Here is a 20,183-nt window from a genome sequence, read left to right on the forward strand (position 1 = left end):
CACCTTTAACGTCATATTTATTGTTATTTAGTTACTCAATAAAACATATACAGATATATACAATATGCAGGAAAACAGACGACTGCACTTTACATATTATTAAAAAAAGAAAACAAAAAACAAAAAATCAGTTTGTAAATTGCCGTCACAGTCCTCCATCTATTGTTTCAGAAATTCAAATTCAACAGAAGCTTTATTTAAAGATTACAAGATTGCCTAACACACAGCAAATTTTCTCTTATTATACATGTGCAATACCAATAGTCTTCTTTTTTTTTCAATTCCCTTATCAAACGCCTCCTTGACCGCCGTTCTCAGTTCCCATTGGATGAATTGTATACAAGTGGTTGAGCTCATAAGGTTGGATGAGAGAAGAGAAGAGAAGAGGAAGAGAAGAGAAGTAAGGGAAGAGAGGAGAAGAAAGGGGAGAGAAGAGAAGAGAAGAAAGGGGAAAGAAGAGAAGAGAAGAATATTCTGGCCAATATAAAGAACAGAGAACTAAAACAAATCTTAAATGATAAAGAGCAGATGACAAAGTTTAACATTTGCTTTTACAAAGAGGGAGAAAAGTTATGTTCACAAAAATAAATGTTGGGTTACATTCATGCATAATCGTCTTCCTCTAGTTCTGCTTCTCAGTGGACAGGCCACTTCTAATGATGCCTCTTTTGAGTGTGTGTGTGTGTGTGTGTGTGTGTGTGTGTGTGTGTTTGTTTCAGTAATTTAGGAGACTAAGTAAGAAGACTGGAAGAATAATCTGCACATTAGAGCTGCAACCATAACTAAGGTGAGAACAAGCAGAGTGAAAGACACGAGATCATGGTCGCATCACGAGACTCAACACTGGTATACAATCACAACCACTGGCAACTGGACAAAATCTCTTCTTCTGGTTTAGTATTCTTACCCTTTGACATTTCTTTATTTTTCTTCAACAAAGAAAGAAAGAAAAAAAAATATTGATTTGAGGTTTTCCAGATTTGGGCATTGTTGAGTAGAGCCCAAGCTGTATATTGTCCAGCAGTATGTGAGAGAGCATCCTAAAGTGTGACTGCATGTGTCAGATAAAAACATGGTATTCACGTCTGTGTGTGTGAGTGTGTGTGTGTGTGTGTGTGTGTGTGTCTGTGTGTGTGTATGTGTGAGTGTGTGTGTGTGTGTGTGTGTGTGTGTGTCTGTGTGTGTGTGTGTGTGTGTGTGTTCATGTTTGCAATGATGAGTGTAAATGTCTTTCTCTCCCTGAATAGGCAAGAGTTGCCTCATCAACACCTCATCATCATCATCATCATCATCATCACCATCATCTTCTTCTTCTTCGTCGTCGTCATCCTCATTATTTGTCCCTTAATCTTTCATTCTTCTTATGTGTAACCTTCTGTCCTTCCTCCTGCTGGGCCTGCTTTTTGCTCAAGTCAGTGCCGCCACAAATGTCCCAAAACGGTTGGAGATATCAGAGTGGAGGGAGCGCCAGGACGAGACGGGCCCCCCTCGGCCCTTACTGTCCCCCAGCTCATCTGTGCAGTGGACAGACAGGCACTGCAGGTGGTTCCCTCCGCCGCTCCCACCGCCACCTCCACCTCCACCTGGGGCCCCGCCGCCGGTCTTGCTCTGGGACAGCTCAGATTCTGCAGAACAAGCACAGACAGAAACAGGTTAATATCGAGACTGTACAAAAACAAAAATAAAAACTTCAAGCGACAGGCAGCCTGTGATCCCACTTAAAAATACACACTTTTAATTCCAGTGTCATTTTCACATCCCACTCGAAATCTGCACTGTGAAATTTATTCAACACTATTCCACCCCCCCCCCCCCGCCCCCGAAATACAACCTGAAAAGGAGGCTGCTGGCAAAGCTTCCTCTCCTCACACTCCACCTCCTCATGCCTCTTATACACATGTGAAAACACACACACACACACACACACACACACACACACACACACACAAACATGCACGCATTCATTTGCTCTCGGCCAGGCGTGTAAATCTGGAGTGCTCCTGCATGACCTCCAGTCAGGGGGTCAAAGGGCACGGAGAAAACTGGCCTTTAACCCTGCTTGACCCAATTTACTGGTATAATGGCCATGCCACGGTATCAGCCCTGTGTCACCAAGATGTGGAGCCTCACATTAAATGGTTGCACCGAGCTTCCAGGGAAATCGATATACAGGTTGACTATGCGTCATATCAAGGAGTTAATGCTGACGCCTGAGATGCATGCCTCACATATGGAGACAAAATCACTTTGTCACGGGGAAGATTGACGAGGACAGGAAATGCTTGGCTACACTACACATTAAAGCGTAGCGTCACACTTCGCCTGGAGGGGTTCAGGCCGCACCATAGTGCAGGACAGGAGGATAGAAAAATGAAGTTTTGAGATTTACAAGAAGAAAACCACGGCAACAAGGAAATAGTAAATGGTAGGGGCTGCGTGTTATGCCACCATTGTTGCACTGTGTGCTTTGGGTATCACCTCCAAGCAAGCCCAGAGCAGAGAGGGAAATGTGTGTGAAGATGTTACGGATCCCTCACTCAAATCGGTCCGATTATTCTCCCATCTCATTCACCACACAGAACATATCGCTGCCGTGCTCCACGCGGATGGTTGAAACAGATCAGTGTGCTGCGCAAAGACCCGGAGCTTTAAGGCGCAGGGACAACTCTGTGTCTGAGTGTGGAGACAGGTAGAAAACAGCTCTGACAGGGCGAGTTACGCGTGTCAGAGAAAGGAAGAGGCTGTGATAGACAGTCTGGGCACAGAGGCTGCCGATCACAACACTCCGGTCAGTCTGCCGCTCACCTACAAAAGACAAGAGACGCACCGCGCAGACCCCCATATCGTCCGCAACCCCCTTTTCCCGCTTTGGCTCATCTTTCTCTGCTACTTAGACAGTCTTGCTTTGCCGACCGTTTTTCATCTCCCTCCCTCTCCGCTTTTCACAGACCCTGTGGCAGCAGTTACACGGTGTTAACAAAACACAGCCAGGGAAGAGACGGCTGGCCAGGCCAGGCCAGGCCAGGCCAGGCCAGGCAGCCAGGACAACCAAAAGAAGCAGGCGAGCAGACATGCAGGCAGTGAGGCACGCTTGCCCCCCAGCCTGTCTGGGCTGCGACCACTGGAATGGAAAAGTGTGGGGGGGGGGGGGGATTTGGTAAAAGGTCAGGCAGCCAATCCTCCCGTTGTTTCCCGTGTCGCTTCTCTCTGACTGTTTGTCTCTCTCTCTCTCTCTCTCTCTCTCTGGTGTAAGTGGGGGCTGAGGGTGTGGGGTGGGGGTGGGGGGTGAAGGAGACATGAGGATTTAGAGCGGTGTTGGTGGTGGCGGGAAGGAGATCTAACATTTGCCAGAGGGTCCAGCCATACACCTCAGCGGGGCGGATCCCCACCCCCCGCCGGTATCGCCCCCGCCCCCCGCACCCCTCCTCCGAACCCACCCACTCACGCTCCCTCTTTCCCAGCGCTGTGCCCCCCCCAAGCACCCGCCGGCAGCTCATGCTAGCTGGGCACAGCAGGGTCCGCACCGGCCTGAATAGGCAGCCAAGCGTTCCCCTGGCTCACTGCTGACACACAGCAAACTGACAACGCGCACAGCCAAAAAACACACAACACGCCAACTGCTGCCGCCGCTATGCCCACATCGGCCCTCAGCTGCTGCTCCACACGAACATGCACGCCCACATGCATATGGACGTGTGCACAGAAACGCACACGCACAACCCCAGCTAGACACATCCCTCGGCTTCAATGCAAGGACCAGAGAGGAGACTTCGGAATTCACTGACAAAAAAAGGAAAATACGCACAACACGATTACACACTCACAAATTAATCACCTGTATAATCTGAGGAGTGGAATTCAGGTTCAAAAATGATTTGTACACATCCAACAATTTAACAAATGATGTGCAAAGATATAATTTCTTCCAGTTTTTACTTTTTCTATCATAAAGACCTGCGGTCCGTCTGAGTGGGCGGATTCATATTTCTAACGGTGCACTTTTCAATTAGCAGTGTATTCAAAATCCACTTCTTTTCAAATAAACCAAACCCTTGTCCACCACAGGATTAAAATATCACCCACTATTACAGGGTAGCCAAAGGGGGGATTCAGGGGATGTGATTTTTACGGGGGAAAAATCAAGACACTATACACTTAAATTGTAAGCATTATCCATGGCGGTGTATTCGCTCAAAAGTGGAAACGGCAGTGTGAAATTCTGCATCACACGAGTCTAAATCCCAAATCACCATGACATCTTATAAACGGGGAGATCTTTTTTTTTTCTTCTTCTTCTTCTTCAATAAGATCTATCTTGTTATGGCTGTTCATTGACTAACGTGGAATTCATATCCACGGTAATATCTCAATAATAGCCTATTCGTCTGGGGGGAACAAGTGCTTAGCATCAACAAGCGAGGGAGAGAATACCTAATAAAAAGGGAGCAGTAACAGCACACGCTGCTGCGCTGAGGCACGAATACACCTAAATATCCTTAACCACATTACCGCCGGAGAAGATTACAACAGTGATGTGTTAAGTAAATACTGGATTTTAATGTGATGCACTTCTATCGCTGTATCTCTCGCCCCGAGTGCTGTACTTTGTTATTTAGTGTCTGGTGATGATTGCCACACATGCGCACACACGCGCACACACAGACACCACACACACACACACACACACACACAAACACACACACACACACACACACACACAGCAGCAGGGTTTGGGAGATGTCTCACAGACAGAGCCAGAGACGATTTACAGGGATGAGTAGAGCTTCGAATGCCATGAAGGCAGGGAGCACGGCGCATAGCTCTGGTTGTCTGGTTGACACCAATGTGTCTGGGAGCTGACGGGCTGACATGGGTTTACATGTCACACCACACACACACACACACACACACACACACACACACACACACACACACACACACACACACACACACACACACACACACACACACACACACACAACACACTCTGAGCAACGCGGGAAGGTAAACAATGGCTGCTTGAAGCCTTCATTTCGGAGCAATTTAATAATCCTCGTTACACCCTGCAATTATTCTCTCAATTAATCTGAAAGGGAAGCGGTGCCCACAGTTTGTCACAGTTAAAAATAACTTTGCCGCTGACACAGATATGGTGAGTAGTCGTGACATTTTTAGATCAGAAAAGAAACTGAATGAAATGCATTTCTTTAATGACAGAGGAAGAAAATGAAGTGCGCGCAAGAAGGTTTGAATCGACAAAGCTTTGTTCTGGCACAAAGTTTCTGCAGAGCCGTCACATTGATTTCCCAGGCCCCACAATCCCATGCGGCAGGCCTCTGCCCTTTCTATCCCGAGCTCTATACTTCCATGACGACACTTCACCTTTAACCCTGTGCTCCCGAGGCCGCGACCCCATCCCCTCTGAACACAAACCAGTCCAATCAGAATGCTCCGCTCGCTGACAAAAACACCCAGAGGCCTGCACTCCTATGACAGTGTGTGACATCAGGTCAGATTCCTTTAGCATAACAACTACCACTATGGCCTTGTGCGAGGACTCCGTCTTTGTCAGCACAAAAACAGCCGCCACAATTCACAGAGAGAAAGTCCGATTTCAAGAAAACGGGGGCGAGAAAAGGTCGGATCTTAACCAGCAGGGATGAGGAACCGACGGACAGAAATGTAACATGTAGAGGTTCTACCTGTGACGTCCCCCTGCAGTGTCAGTAATGACAGGACACCCAGGTCGGACGTGCTAGGAGGTAATTAAGACCCCCGGAAAATAATCAAATAATATCCTTCAACTACATGTGCGTTGAGGAAAGTTTTAATGAAGTGTATTGGGGCTAACAGGGGTATTAGCCCACATATCCCGTGCCCCAGGGTGAATGGGGGGCATCTAAGGCCCCCCCCCCCCAGAACTCCACCCATGTGCCGTAGTTTGACCTTTCTCTCAGTGCAGGGAGCCTGTCTGGAGAGAGTGGAGGGCACGTTTCTCAGGCAAGGGCACGGGGGTTATTTTGGTTTGAATTTCCCCTCTGTTCTCTGGCCTGCAATAGAAAGAGCAGGGGGGTGAAAAAGGGGAAAAACTTGCTCGGGCAGGCATTGCCCCCAGCGTTCGTTACCTTCTCTCCAGCAACACTCCCATTCCCATTGCCTCAAACACACACACACACACACACACACACACACACACACACACACACACACACCCCCCCCCCTCTGGCAACAAGAAGTGCTTAGGAAACCAGACACAAATCAGAACATGGGAAGTGATTTAATGCCTCCTTCATAACTCACAACCATGTCCAGGGCCTGTCCAGCATGTCATCCAAGTCAGTGACATATTGATCTACTTCGCTGTCTCTATTTGGTTTCAGCACGGCACGGCACTGCAACACTTTGATTTCCGTGATTCCACTTCTTGGAAAAGGTCAACCGCGCATGAAAACAGTGGCGATTTTTTCAGATTAGAAGCGCCCGCGTGACAGAGACTTTCCTTCTGAGTAAAATGATAGTAAATAAAAAACAACAGACCATTTAATCTCTGTAAATAAATGTATTATATTTAAAAGTGATATTGTCAATTAGATATTTTTTGCAGTTATGTGTTATATAACTAAGAGGGGACATATTTAAAAAAAGATACAGGTACATTTATAAACGTGTTCCACATCTTCTACACGGGGACGAGAATGAACAATAGTAATTGAGTATGAAAGTGATGAAAAAAATGTTTTGAAATATATTATTTTCTCCTCCATAAATGCAAATGGTAGCTATTACCCAGCCTCTCGCCTCGTGAAGGAAACTACACGTTCTTTGAAAAAAACACACAAAAAAAAAAACTTCTCTCTGTCTCTGTTTCCTTCTCTCTCACACTCAATCTGTCTCTACCTCCGTCTCCCTGGAGAAACAGCTCCGGTGTCAAAACTCATTTGTCAATTCCTCAATACAAATTAAAGGCGTCTGACGACTACCTGTACGGCAAATAACATAACCACTGCTGGCAGCGTGACAACGTCTGCACTCCTGAAAACCTGAACACACACACACACACACACACACACACACACACACACACACACACACACACACACACACACACACACACACACACACACACACACACACACACACACACACACACACACACCTTTTAAAAACTGTATGTGTATCATGAGCAATGCATGAACCCAGGACCACCTTTCAGGAGCTTTGTGTCCGACTGATGGTTTTTTTCTTGGTCTACTTTGGACTGCTCTGGCAGGCACTCAACAGGACAGTGGGCATTTGGAGGCATGTCACATACATCCACAATCCAAGGTTTGGAAAATCCTCATTCTGCGCATCCCCCGGCTGAATTGCGCTTTCCACTCGCTGCTGCGTCCACCGAGAATATTCACCACACGCTGAGACAGGTTTTATTTCATCCTAACACCCTTCCCTGGGGAAAACAAAACACCGGATGAGCCGCTGTTTTGAAGAGTTGAGAATCCAGCAAAGCAAAAGGCCTGACACTTTTGTTCATCTTTCTCCCTCTTCATCAGTCACGAGCACGGCTCTTTAATAGGCTTCCTTTGACTGTCGGCGGTGCTCAATGTCTCGCAAAGTCCCGGAAACATAGAGCACGCACGCACGCACGCACCCACGCACGCACGCACGCACGCACGCACGCACGCACGCACGCACGCACGCGTCACAGGAGCGCATAACCAAACACGAACCACGCTCACAAACACCATCTTAGAAATTCCAGACACTTTGAATGCGTGAGAGGCATTTTTTTCAGTCCGGCACTGCTCACGAGTCAAGTAAATACTCTTAAATATTTTCAACACATTGGAATTACGCGAGCGTGCTCCACCGAGCGAGACACCTGAGATCTGGAGGCTGAAGCCGCGAGCCTGACACCGAGTCTAAATAAATCAAACTTTATGTCTGCAGCTGACAAATCCACACGCTCAAGTTGCAGTGTCTACAAGCCTGCCCTCTGTCACACACTCACATGCACACGGATGCATGCAATCACAGACGTACGGCGGGAAGGGAAGCATGACGCGATAACGGCAGAAGTTGGTGGCGTTTTCCTCGGCCACGTTCGGGAGGAGTTTGCTGAGGAGGACGTGAGTTTGCAGGACGTCGCTTTGACAACCCAGGTGTACATGTGGTTACGTTGCTCAAATCGGCACACGCAGACATAAACTAGCCGCTCTACTCGGCCCCGGTGAACCTGTCAATAACCGAGTCAACTTGCAGGAGCTGCCCGAGGATGAATTATGACTTTTGGACACAATATTACCAGGGCTAATTGCTATGATTATCATAATGATTATCATTACTGCAGTACAGGGGTGCGTGAGAGGCTTTGTGGATGTGTGATGTTGAAAATGTCAATATGAAACACCTTGTAATGACGGGTAAAGAACATAGACAGCCCCGAGCACGTGCCAATCACTTTCTTCCCTTTTTTTTTTCTTTTTTTTTAGAGAGGGGAAATAGAAATTACTGGTGTGATTTGCGGGGTTGTTGTCATACTGAAATGTCAAAGCCAGGTAGTCTCACAGGATTGTTCTCCACGCCGGAATATCAATACGGCTCTTTCCGTGGATTTAACTGCTCTCTAGTAGGCGCGATAAGAGGCAAGTCCCCCCCCTTTTCAAACCTGTCAAAGTCAGGGCGACGGAGATTTGATCATTATTGGAGCTGTTTAAGGCCTGATTACCGAGAGTGAAACTATTCCACGGGGTCAACTGTGAAGTGTTTTAACTGTGCCGACGAAAAAACAAGTATGTGGCAAAGGCAGCGAAAAAGTAAAAATAAAAAATAACCGAATCACTTCCTACGCCTGCCGGGTGCCTGTTATCAAGACTATGCACAAGTTCCCAAACGAACGGTCAGCTTCTGGCTGAGACGCACACGAGTGAAGGGAAGAGGAAGAGAGAAGCGCAAGAGAAAAAAAAAAGTGTTCTTTAAAAAATAAAAAAAAGGGGAAATAAAATTAACTGACACCGTACAAGGAAAGTTGCTTCTGCACATCTCCACTCCTCCAGAAGTGGAGGACGCACACAACTGCGCTTTGGAGGGAAAACGTATGCATGTGCTGTCACAGAGAGAGGGAGGCCACAGAGGGCCAGGGCTGCAGAACGCATCACGTCAGACAGGCACACAGAGACGGCGAGGGGGGGAGCGCATTGAGTGACGCTCCGCTACAAATGAGTGCAGTTGAAATTTTATCGGCCGCTCGTCCGCACGTTAAAACATCGAGATGAAAAATATATATTTTGAATTTACCGCCCTGGGTCTTATTCGTATAACTGCCAGATTGCAGGCGCAGAAGCGAACACACCGGACAACAGAACCATCTGAGGTCCCTCGGAAGTTTCACCGCATCTCGTGGCGAAGCTGCACTGAGCGACGGACACATTCACCTTATATAACCAAACTGACCCTTGACCCGACCCCCCCCCCCCACACACACACACGTGTGTAAAAGAAATTATCATGACAAAGGGTGTTTTTTCAAAGTGGAAAGAAACTCAGAGGGAAAATAATATCATATAGTAGCCACATGTCTCTGACTATATTTCAGCAGACATATGAACAACGTTCAGAATATTTCCACTCCCAAAAAAATAATTGTTACCAGGTTATGTCGTCTAGTGGTGATGATAGCAATGTTAAGCAAATATTAGCCAAATACAACAACGAATTAAATCAATTTAATAAATTGTCTCTGCTGCCTCGCCTTTCGAATTGCATACATTAATTCTATCCATATGAAAATTATTTCAAAAAAATATTTTTAAGAATTTTCCTTAACCAAATTATATTTAGTCCAGGCTATTGGAATAATGAATTGGTCAAATCTATTTCGAATTAGTGTCACTGATCTTATCTCCCCAATGGCAGATTTTTTTGTTCAGGGCGACCAGTTCCTTAAAACTAGACAACTATTATTTTTTTTGCAGAGTGAAAACGCCTGTGGGATGTTGGCTCTTATGGAAGCGCCCTGTGGGCTATGACTTATCTTAAATTATTATGTTATTTAGCTCCCTTCTGTGTAGCCCCAGCAGTAGATTCAATCTCAAAATCCCCCTCCCCTTGCCGAATACACCTCCACCCTTTTTTCATCTTTGCTGTCTGAAGCACTCAAATGAGAAACTGTCAGGAGCCGTGATTTGTGCTAACTAGCTATCGATCGCTCCAGAGCTGCATGCCTCCTGTCCATGCATGGAGGGCTGAGGGAGACGAGGGGAGGGGAGGGGAGAGTGAGCAGAGAGCAGGGAAAACAGACCATTCTGCTTTTAAACACCTACTGTTTTTGTGTGTGAATCTGTTGTGTTAAATGTGCCATCAGAGACATTGAGACAGTGAATGCAACAGGGCGAGTGTGGCAGGCTGCTTATCAGTGGTGGCTTTCCTTCTCAGAATAAGACTCATTAATCACTATCAGAAGTAATGATGTTACCTATCACTCCCTGACATCAGCCCCCCCCCCCCCCCCCCCCCCCCCTACTTCTTCTTCTTCAACAAACCCCTGAGCTCTTTTGGGATATTTTGTTTGAATGTTTTTTTCATTTCTTTTAGAAATTAAAAACAATATATCCCAGTTGCCTCTTCGGTAAACGACAACGGGAGAAACGATGCGAACAGAACAGGCCACAGTGTTCAATGGGCTTGTCACTGGTCTGCAAAATCAGCGAGAGGACCACAGGAGGAACACTCATCGCCGGGTGAGGGGGAATCTACCAGTTCTGATCAACGGGGCTGAAATTAAAGGAAAACACAACACTGTTGTTTTTGCGTTGGTTCATAATTCGGAGGAGGTGTGAGATCAGCCAGCCACATGAGCTGAACTGGTCTTTTACAGAGCAGAGCTGCCTTCGTGTAATCGCGTCAGTCTTACTATCCGACACTCGCTCTCTACAAACAATGCGCCTGGAGTCCAGACACGGCGCGGTGCGCGCTGCGGTGCGCGCTGCGGTGCGCGCCCCCGCACCTCTCCGCACCCGCACGGATCAGAACAAAGAGGCGCTCGAGACGCGCCAGGCGCTTTACGCACACACACACACACACACACAGAGACACACACACACACACACACACACACAGACACACACACACACAGAGACACACACACACACACACACACACACACACACACACAGAGACACACACACAAACACACACACACACACACACACACAGTCCCATGCACAGGCCTTTCGGAAGATTCACTTTTAGAGTGGGTTGGTTCGGTTTGAAATTATTTGGAAATAGAGAACGTAAAAAAAAAAAAATCCAAGGAACACAAGAAGGAAATAACACCAAAAATACATATAAATCAAATAAATTAAACCGAAAGATATACTCTGCCATATACAACTCCTCCATTCTGCAAACATGACGCACAATTACACACACGGTTTTTTGAATTACGATTAAAGCACGTAATATTATTAAAAAAATTAAAACAACGTAGCGTAATAATGAAGTCATAATGTAAATCAAACATTATTATGATAATTATTATTATTAGGATAAGAATTACAAGAAAGGGATCTGCACCTGTATTTTTCATTTACAGCCAACATTCAAAATATTTTTTAAATAAAACGACTTGCAACTATGGCACAAGGCATTTGCAAATTGTAAAAATATCAGCGTCTAACAGAGAAATTAAGAAGCCCAAAAAATATTAAACTATGACCGAGTATAATAAATAATTTCAAAGTGACACATTTTTATGAGAAATAAATTGCAAATTGTTTAATAAGCAATTGCGAAAAACATTAACAAGGGTTTTACCACGAAAAAAATAAATAAAACTAACCATTAATGCCAATGTATTAATGTCACGGTGATATTTAATCCTTGAAATCGCGTCGTGCCAATCTGAAGAGGCAGCCCACCCTCGCCGGCCCCGTCCCATCCCATGGTAATAAGAAAAACAAACACGCAACAAGGCGAAGGAAACCCCGCTGCGCGAACGCATATCCTCAAAAAGAGATTAATCTTCTCAATGTAGTTGTTCACCCTGAAAACCAAGATAAAGAACCACGGGAAATGTTTACTTTAGTCGAGCAGCTCTTTGTAGAGTGCCTCTTACAATGAAGCAACCTATATACAAAAAAATAAAAATAATAATAGGTGGAGGAGAAGGTGCCAGGTCTACTGTGCTTTTAAAACCCTCTCCATTCTGCAGAATCTTTTCTTCCTTTCTTTTTTTAACTCAGCAAAATGAAATTAAAAAAAATCAAGAACAAACATCAACATAAAAGGTTGAATAAAATACACCGTCTATCGTTTTTATTTTGTAAAGACGTGAATGGCACTATCATTAATTTTATGATCACCCCGTAGGCTAAACCTCTAAAATCCAAATAGCCTAGTTAAGAGAGACGGCTGCTTTCTGGCCGCACAATATGGACATGAGGCCGATCGGAGCTACCAGAGGTTTTTTACCTATGTGCTGTCACGCTGCATTTAAGATAAAGTAGATGGCATTTCACAGAATGGAAATATACACATTTCATGAGCTAAATGGATCAGTTAGTGAAGCCTGAGCGGCATGTGTGAGAGGGAGTGTTTGGCACAGACACTCTGTGAGAAGGAGAGAAAGAAAAAGTCGCATAACTACATAACCAAAATAATGCAAACTGTTTGATTACCTTCTTTACTGTTGTTTTGGCTCTTATTTTTCTCCCAGGGTCCCATGGCCTTGTCGTCTTCTGACCCATCCATCATGGCCTTGTCACTGGGCACGTACCAGGTGGCGTGCTGCTCTGCCATGAGGGTGTCAAGGTCAATAGTGCCCATTGAGCCCTTCCCAGCATCCGGGCTGCAGCTTGCCAGCTCATTGTCTCCATTCTGTGAGGGACAGTCACCATTCTTTTTGCCATTTTTCATGGCTAAAGGCTGGTCCTCAGAGATACTGAATTGTTGCCGCTGTAGCTGGATCTGGGCCTGCAGAATCTCCAGGGGATGGATTTCCTCCTGGCCAGAGGTGCTGGACGGGGTGCGTACCTGCTCCACCCCAGGAGTGCCCGGGTGGCTCACCCCACTGGCCCCTGTGCCCCCACCAGCATTCAGTCCATAGCTGTCTGGTGTTGAGGTAGAATGATTGTTAATGCCCATGCTTAGGGGCTTCTGTCCATTTATCAACCCATGGTCACTCCTCTGCATTTTGGGTGAGCCGGTGATCATAGGGCTGCGATTAGGCTTGGAGGCCAAGGCCCCTCCTGCATCTGAGCTAGAGGAGACCTCATCCTCGTTGCCAAAGTGAGTGCTGACATCGTCAGGGAAGTCCACTCGTGGTGAGCTACTGTCTGACTTGGCGACACTTTGAATGCCACTGTCCAACGATGACATCAGGTCGGCCTGGTCCCCCAACATTAGTTCGCCTCCTTTTCCCCAAGACGGTGACTGCAGGTGTTTCTCGTGGGGCGTGCCCCCACCCCTCTCCCCAACGCCAGCTGAGGGGGTCTGCTGGCCTGGACTTACAACAGGGTTACCATTGTCAGAGGAAAAAAAAATTCCAGGGCTCACATGTCCACTGTCTCTTTTTCTCCTCCCTCTCCCTCTCCCACTCCCTGTTGTTGCCTTCCCCTCACTGCATGGGGTAGCGTCCATGTTGTAATTTGGGGAGAGGGCACTGGCTTCCCCCTGCACCGGCTGGCTTTGACTTGCAGGCTTAGGGTTGCTATTCCCGGTGCCAGGCATCTGGCTGTTCTGGGAAGTGCTGCTCTGAAAATATTCAGGACCAGCACTGCCAGTGCCATTAGATGTGCTGCTATTAATGTCCTGCTCTGTCTGACTCAGTTTTCGCTTGCCCTCATTTTGGTTCTTCTTGTTGAATGTTACGTTAAGATTGGGGGCCCCTAGGCTAGCGATCATGTTCTGGCAGGCCGTGGAAAGGGCCGCCAGGCAGCTCTGGCCAAAAACACTGTCTTTAGCGCTGGTTTTGCTGAAGTTCCCAAGGGACAGAGCTCCAAGCTTACTTACAGACGACCGCTGGCCTGTGGGGAACTCAGACTGAGGAGGGTAGCTCCCTGGAGAGGTGCTCACCCCTTGGGGAGCGCTGTGGGCTGAACCCTGACGGTTAGCCCCCCCATAGGGAAACGTTGGCTGTGCTCCCATTGGAGGTGCGGGGAAGTCAGCTGGCCGCCTCTCTGCTGGTGCATTTGGATGTCCTGTTCCCCCTCCTGGAGACTGCATTTGTGAGAGGTTGCCCATGTTGCCACTGAACTGTGAGTGCATGCCCGGGGAATGGAGAGCCTGTACATGCCCATCTCCTGGTATTCTCATGGGGTCTTGCATTCCCAAGCCTGGCCTAAACATCATCCCAGCCCCGTTCTGCTGTAGCCCCATGTCATGGGGCCCTGATTCATTTCCTGCTCCACCCATACGCCGTGACATCATCTCCCCCGGTGGGTGGGACCCTTGGAACCAGGAGTTCTCCTGAGTGACATGAGGATTTTGTCCATCAATGTTGGGCATTCTGCCACCATTCTCCCTGTCGAAGTTGGGCTGAGGCATGCTCCCCACTGGGCCTCCGTGAGCCATTGGGCCTGGAGGTACATCGCCGTGATGACCCAGCTGCTGCAAACTAGGCTGCCTCATCCTCTGCTGCTGGTTGCGAGAGGCCATCTGTTTTATCATCATGGCTGCATTCTGGCGCTGCTGCAGAGACTGCTGCTCAGGGCCTGGATGCTGCAGGGGACCCGGTGGGAAACCTTCACTCACAGGGGGGGTGAACTCTCCGGGCAGGCCGGGGTAGGCAGAGGGAGAGAGGTGGTTATCCATACCACCACACCAGCCTTCACCACCATGTGCATTAGGAAAGTCAAATCTAGGCCTTTTCGCCATGTTCATATAAGGAGAGTCAAAGTGTTGAAGCCTCTGATTCGGGGGCTGCTGGGAGGGAGGAGGAGCAGGCTGTTGCATATTAAACATGGGGTCCCCATAGGGGTGCAGACCCCTATTTTCCAGTCTGTGAATGGGATATTCAAACTGGTTGTGTTGGCCAGGCATCATGACCCCTCCATCCAGAATGTTAGGGTTGGTAGAGCCGGGCTCAGCCTGAGGGGGTCGGGGGAGGCCAGGGGGGCATGAGTTCTGTCTGGCTATCAAGCTAGCCTGTTGTTGCTGTTGCATGAGAGGATGTCTTGTACTGACCCCCGGCTCCATTCCCACGGGCACCTTCCGGCCATTTCCAAAGCGCTCAAAAAACACTCCATGCTGAGGCTGCTGGGGCTGTGGTGGAGGCTGATGTCCCTTAGAGATGCCCTGCATACCTGGTGTCCGTGGCATGCCAGGGTTCCCTGGGAAATTACCGCTTGGAACGGGCCTTCCTGTCCCAAAATGTGGTAACTGAGATTCTGATTCTGATGGGGAAAATACAGGTACATCAAAATGTCCAGATGGCGGCTCACTTGGGAAGTTATACTCTAATCCCTCTACAGCTCCCTGGTTTGGCATCCGCCGAGACTCCAGGCCATGAGACTCAGAGGAGGAGGATGAGGAGGAAGGGAGACCATGAAAGGAGGCTGCTCTGTTAGGGGACTGGTCGAGGGGTAGACATGGGGCAGGGACAGCATGGCTCCCACTGGGAGGCCCGTGATGTTGAAAGTCAGGCATGTTACCGGGCCGCTGCTGCTGCTGCTGCTGCTGCTGCTGCTGGGGAAAGCCATCCCCTGCCTGCCCCTCGGTGAGAGGATCAAATCCTTCTCCAAAGCCCTGCTGTGGTCCCATGCCATTGTTGTTGAAGCCCATTAGCCTGCCACCATGCAGGCATGATGACCCGGGTTCTGGGCCTCCGAAATTCCCACTGAAATGTGGGTGATGTTGGTGGGGGTGAGGTTGATGGCTGTGAGGATGTCCTTGATGAGGTTGCTGGTTGTTAAAAAATCCATGCATGGGGGGTCCTTGTTGCTGCTGCTGCTGCTGCTGCTGCTGAAGTCCGCTGCCTGCATGCATGTCCGTGTGGCCCCGCGGGTGAAAGCCTCCATACTGCTCTCCGTTCATGTTCATATTGAGTCCCAGCATTTGCGGCTCGCTCAGAGGACCCATGCCGGGTTCCACTGATCCTGGTGGGCCTCCACCATGAAAACCTGGGCCTTTATAATGGGATCCCATGTTCAGTCTCGATTGGTTTATTTTTCTCTCTGACTGGCCAGGGTTTCTGCTATTAATCTGAGAACCAAACTGCTCCAGCCCAAACATACTCCCTTGCAATCAATCCCACATGACGGCCAGTTTGCCAGTTTTTTCCGTCTGTCCCCCCAAACCCAAAAAGCAAAGCAAAAAAAAAGATATACAAGAAACTATTCAAATATTTGTGTTACACTGCTGAATACACGGCTTTATCTACTTTAAATGTTTGAAACTCACCAGATAAGTTCTCATTGTGGTGGATCAATTGTTTTTGTTTTTCAACTTCTCCAAGGACGCGTAAGAGAGAGGGGACCGACTGTGTCCAAATACGCACGTAAACTGTGTCCCGTCCTCGTATTTAAGCGTGAACTTGAATGCTCTTCTTTTCTTTTTTTTAAGTCTTTGAATAAGCAGACAAATAACAAACGATTTTATCTAGCTTGCTGCACGAGTGACTAATAATATTCCAAAGTTTTTCTGTGCACTTTTCTTCGGGGCGAACATGGCACGAAACGTCTCGCTGACAAACTAAAAGGAGAGCGCCGGAGAAGTGGAGCAATCGAGCTGGGAATATGACAATTTCTGTCAGCTAATTCATTATTCCAGTCCAATGTCAAATGTCCCACGGCGACTCTTTGTATAAGGTCCCATAGTGAAAAGAAGAAAAAAAAAGTCCAGTCGGAGCACGCACAGTATAACTACCTCAGTGCCTTTGAGGGGGGGGGGGGATATCTTTCTTTAAATAAATACTGCTCCGATCTCCTCCAAAAGATCTCGTCAACTGCTGAGCAGGCGTGCAGCCGAAAGTCCAACGTGATGGAGAGTCCCCTCCTACCCAGGCGCCGGGGCACCGGGGAACCGGAGCGTCCGCTTACGCGACCTGGACCCGGGGCAGAGCGGCGTGCACTACCCGCACCGCCCGACGACGGAGCGGCTTGACAGCATCCTTCAACCCGCCGCCGGTCATGCGCTTGGCGGCGACGCGACGCGCCTCGAGTCGTGCCGGTGCCGGTGCGCTTCGCTCCTTGGCGCGCGCGCGCGTCCCTCCGCTCGCCGAGTCTGCTCTGGTGCGGTGCGGTGCGGTGCGGTGCGGTCCGAACGCACTTGTCGGGAGCGCTCCGCAGACACACTCGCTCTCAGCTCTGCCGCTCGGCGCTGTGTGAGATCGACGCGTCCGGGGGAGCCAGCAACAAGTTTTGCATTTCTGCAGCCACTTCCATCCACGAGGCCTCAGCCAATCAGGGCGACCACGGAGAGCGGCGGGGGCGGGACAGATGCGTTTAAGGTGGTCCCGCAAGAGTGATGGAGGCGAGAAACTCTTGATTGTAGATCAGATTTTCAATCACCGATTTCACTTGAAAATGTGATGTTCTGATCCCCCCCCCCCCAAAAAAAACCCCCCAAAACAACAACAACTATTTTTTCATTAGAAAAACAACAAACAAACAAACAAAAAACATCACTTACATGTAGCCTTTTGTCTGCAGGTAAAATTCTGCACACGTGTTTGTTTTTTTCCATTGTTGCGCTAGAGCTCTTCACCTGACAACCGTTTTTTTCCCCTCCTTGGCATCCTCTGATCCAGCAGCACTTTGTCGGACCTGTGTCATCACCATGGCAACATGTTAACAGCATCGTGCAACGCACTGACTGACAACTTGGTCCATTCACAGTTTCACCAAGAACAAGCTTTAAATGAACATCTGGCCTGGTAACTATGTTGTCTGTCGGGTCTATGACTCGGACACATTTCATTTCAGGTGAATCTGTGTGAGTCGCCAATGCCGAGGTCGCATGCTGGATGGGAAATGTGTTGTGTCAAGTTTAAGCAAATGTGGATGAACGGCCACGGCTCCCACCGAGAGGACACCACTCCGAATCAGTGCAGAATAATGACACTGTCCCACAGCGGCCTTATTAAGATGACTTACAGGGGGGGGGCATCAGAAATGTATAACCCAAATATCTGGGCTGATATTGACTTTGGGACGAAGGTATAAATTTGTGTGTCCATCACATAACCCTGTCACTGGACAAACTTGCCTCCTGACTGTGAAGCCAAGCCCCACGGGAAGGGGGTCAAAAAAAAATCCTCCTTAAAAGACCCTCTGAACTAAATCATGTGGATGATATTGAGCCTTCGTTCCGATAATCAATAGCATTCTCTCAGCATTATGGTCAGTAAAATAGAATATTTTGCAAGGCCAAATTGGTATAATTTACAACACGAATGAATTGACTGTAGGTTTACATTAACTTAATAAATGATGGAAAACAGCCGAAAACATTTTCGTGTTTACGTGAAGTTTGAGAAACACGGTCCGAAATAATGTGTGTGGCAGTATTCATGTCATAATCACATGGGAATAAGACAGTCTACTCTAGGCTGTCTTATTAAGCATTCGGGAATGTCACAAATCCAGACTTTCTTTGTGTATTTATTGAATCTATTGTGATTTTTACAAAAACACTTTTTTGACTGAGAGTTCAATGTCCCGTTTGGAATTTCATAACCTCTGAACAAAACAAAAAAATGAATTTGAAATATTCCAAATGTACTTTGCACAGTGTGTGTGTGTGTGTGTGTGTGTGTGCATGACGTCTTTAAGATTAAGAGAACGGTGTAATTATTAAAATGGAGGAACCATGAGGGATTAACATGTACTTTCATTCACCACCATTGATATTTTCTGTGGTGTCTCTATATAATATATCTTTCCGACATTTGTGGACAGTGGGCATATAGAGAATTGGGTGTCATACAGCTCTGGCTGGGAGGGGTGAGGGTGAGGGTGGAGGGGTGAGAGCGGGTGAGAGTGAGCGAGTGAGGGGGACTCGAGGACTTTTACCGAACGGACACAGTGCCACCTAGCGGCAGGCGGCAGTGACTGTGGAGGATGTCATTTAGAAAAGAGTTTCAGAAAATACGATGCATGTCTGAAAACAACATAGTTACATATAATATATATATGGATTATTTTACAACTAATTTAATGTGACGGATGATGAACGCTGTTCTATTTGTATTAAAGCGGGGCATTGTTTTATTTTGAAAAAAGAAATTAGATACATTTTCTCCCTGCACAATTGAACCAGTCATGTTATTTCAAGGGAACCGGCACTGGTCAGAATGATCAATAATAAAATGATACTCATGTTTGAAAATGTAATCAGGCATTCTACAATACGCTGATTTTTTCTGATTTAGTTTTCCAGTGTTGTGGATGTTTCAGAGGACAAAAACATTTTTTTTTTCTTTTAGCTCTAATGTGTGTAAATAAATTGCCAGTTCTGTATATGCCACAAAGTGCTGCTTTGCAGGAGCCCTGCACCCAAAGGAGAAGGCTGTCTGTCAGGGTTGAGGCTGGAAACAGGTCAGGACAAGCCACTGAAAGGTGCAGGGAGGTGTGTGTGTGTGTGTGTGTGTGTGTGTGTGTGTGTTATTTTTGGGGGTATATGCTCTCCGTGCGGCAGAGAGGACAGCAGCTCAGAGTGGAGGAGGCAGGGATAGACGGTGATTGTGTTTTTGAGGAGACATGGTGTGAAGTACCTGTCTTCTACAGGGGGGAAGCAGAGACATGTTCAGCTGCTGAGATGTTCTGAAGGCTGCTGAGCTTGTGTGGTTGTGATGTGAAAAAAAGAAAAGAAGAAAAAGACCCCCCCCCCCCTCGTAAAAAAAAGTAGATCACACCGTCTCAGTATCACCTTGCTGGAGGACCGCCTCCATATCTGAGAGCCAGCTGGAAGGAGCATCATTAGAGCTTTACCCAGACAAACACAGGAGTGTGAGCACATCAAACCGTTTTAGCTGCGTCTGCCATCACTGCTCTGTGATGCGCCTCAGAAACACCACAACTCATGTTCTCTCCTCTCAACTGATAAAGGCCCCTATGTATCACAATATCCCATTAACAGCAGTAGAAACATAGTATTCTCCGGCTCAACAGCAGGAAGAGAAGAGAACTCGAGATGCTGTTCCGACTGTAATGCTAATACGCCTGTGATAGAGTTCCTGCGAGGAAACG

General features: G+C 47.6%; 1 protein-coding gene across 1 annotated transcript; it reads right to left on the bottom strand.

The window, feature by feature from the left end:
• On the bottom strand, positions 1-17,337 carry mn1b (meningioma 1b). Its single transcript, XM_035640508.2, has 2 exons — positions 12,675-17,337; positions 1-1,625 (listed from the first exon to the last, which is right to left on the bottom strand). The coding sequence occupies exons 1-2, from the start codon at positions 16,225-16,227 to the stop codon at positions 1,408-1,410; spliced, it is 3,771 nt and encodes a 1,256-aa protein (XP_035496401.1). The 5' UTR covers positions 16,228-17,337; the 3' UTR covers positions 1-1,407.
• Between the last annotated feature and the right edge of the window lie 2,846 nt (positions 17,338-20,183).

Source organism: Scophthalmus maximus, chromosome 19 (genome assembly GCF_022379125.1).
Source record: "Scophthalmus maximus strain ysfricsl-2021 chromosome 19, ASM2237912v1, whole genome shotgun sequence".
In the NCBI taxonomy this organism is placed as follows: domain Eukaryota; kingdom Metazoa; phylum Chordata; class Actinopteri; order Pleuronectiformes; family Scophthalmidae; genus Scophthalmus; species Scophthalmus maximus.

What these genes read in the sequence shown, in the direction of transcription:
- mn1b (XM_035640508.2), bottom strand. Translation starts at nt 16,227, where the DNA reads ATGTTTGGGCTGGAGCAGTTTGGTTCTCAGATTAATAGCAGAAACCCT. An exon ending in CCAAAACAACAGTAAAGAAG is followed by an intron (nt 1,626 to 12,674) that starts GTAATCAAACAG and finishes CTTGTTCTGCAG; the next exon opens with AATCTGAGCTGTCCCAGAGC.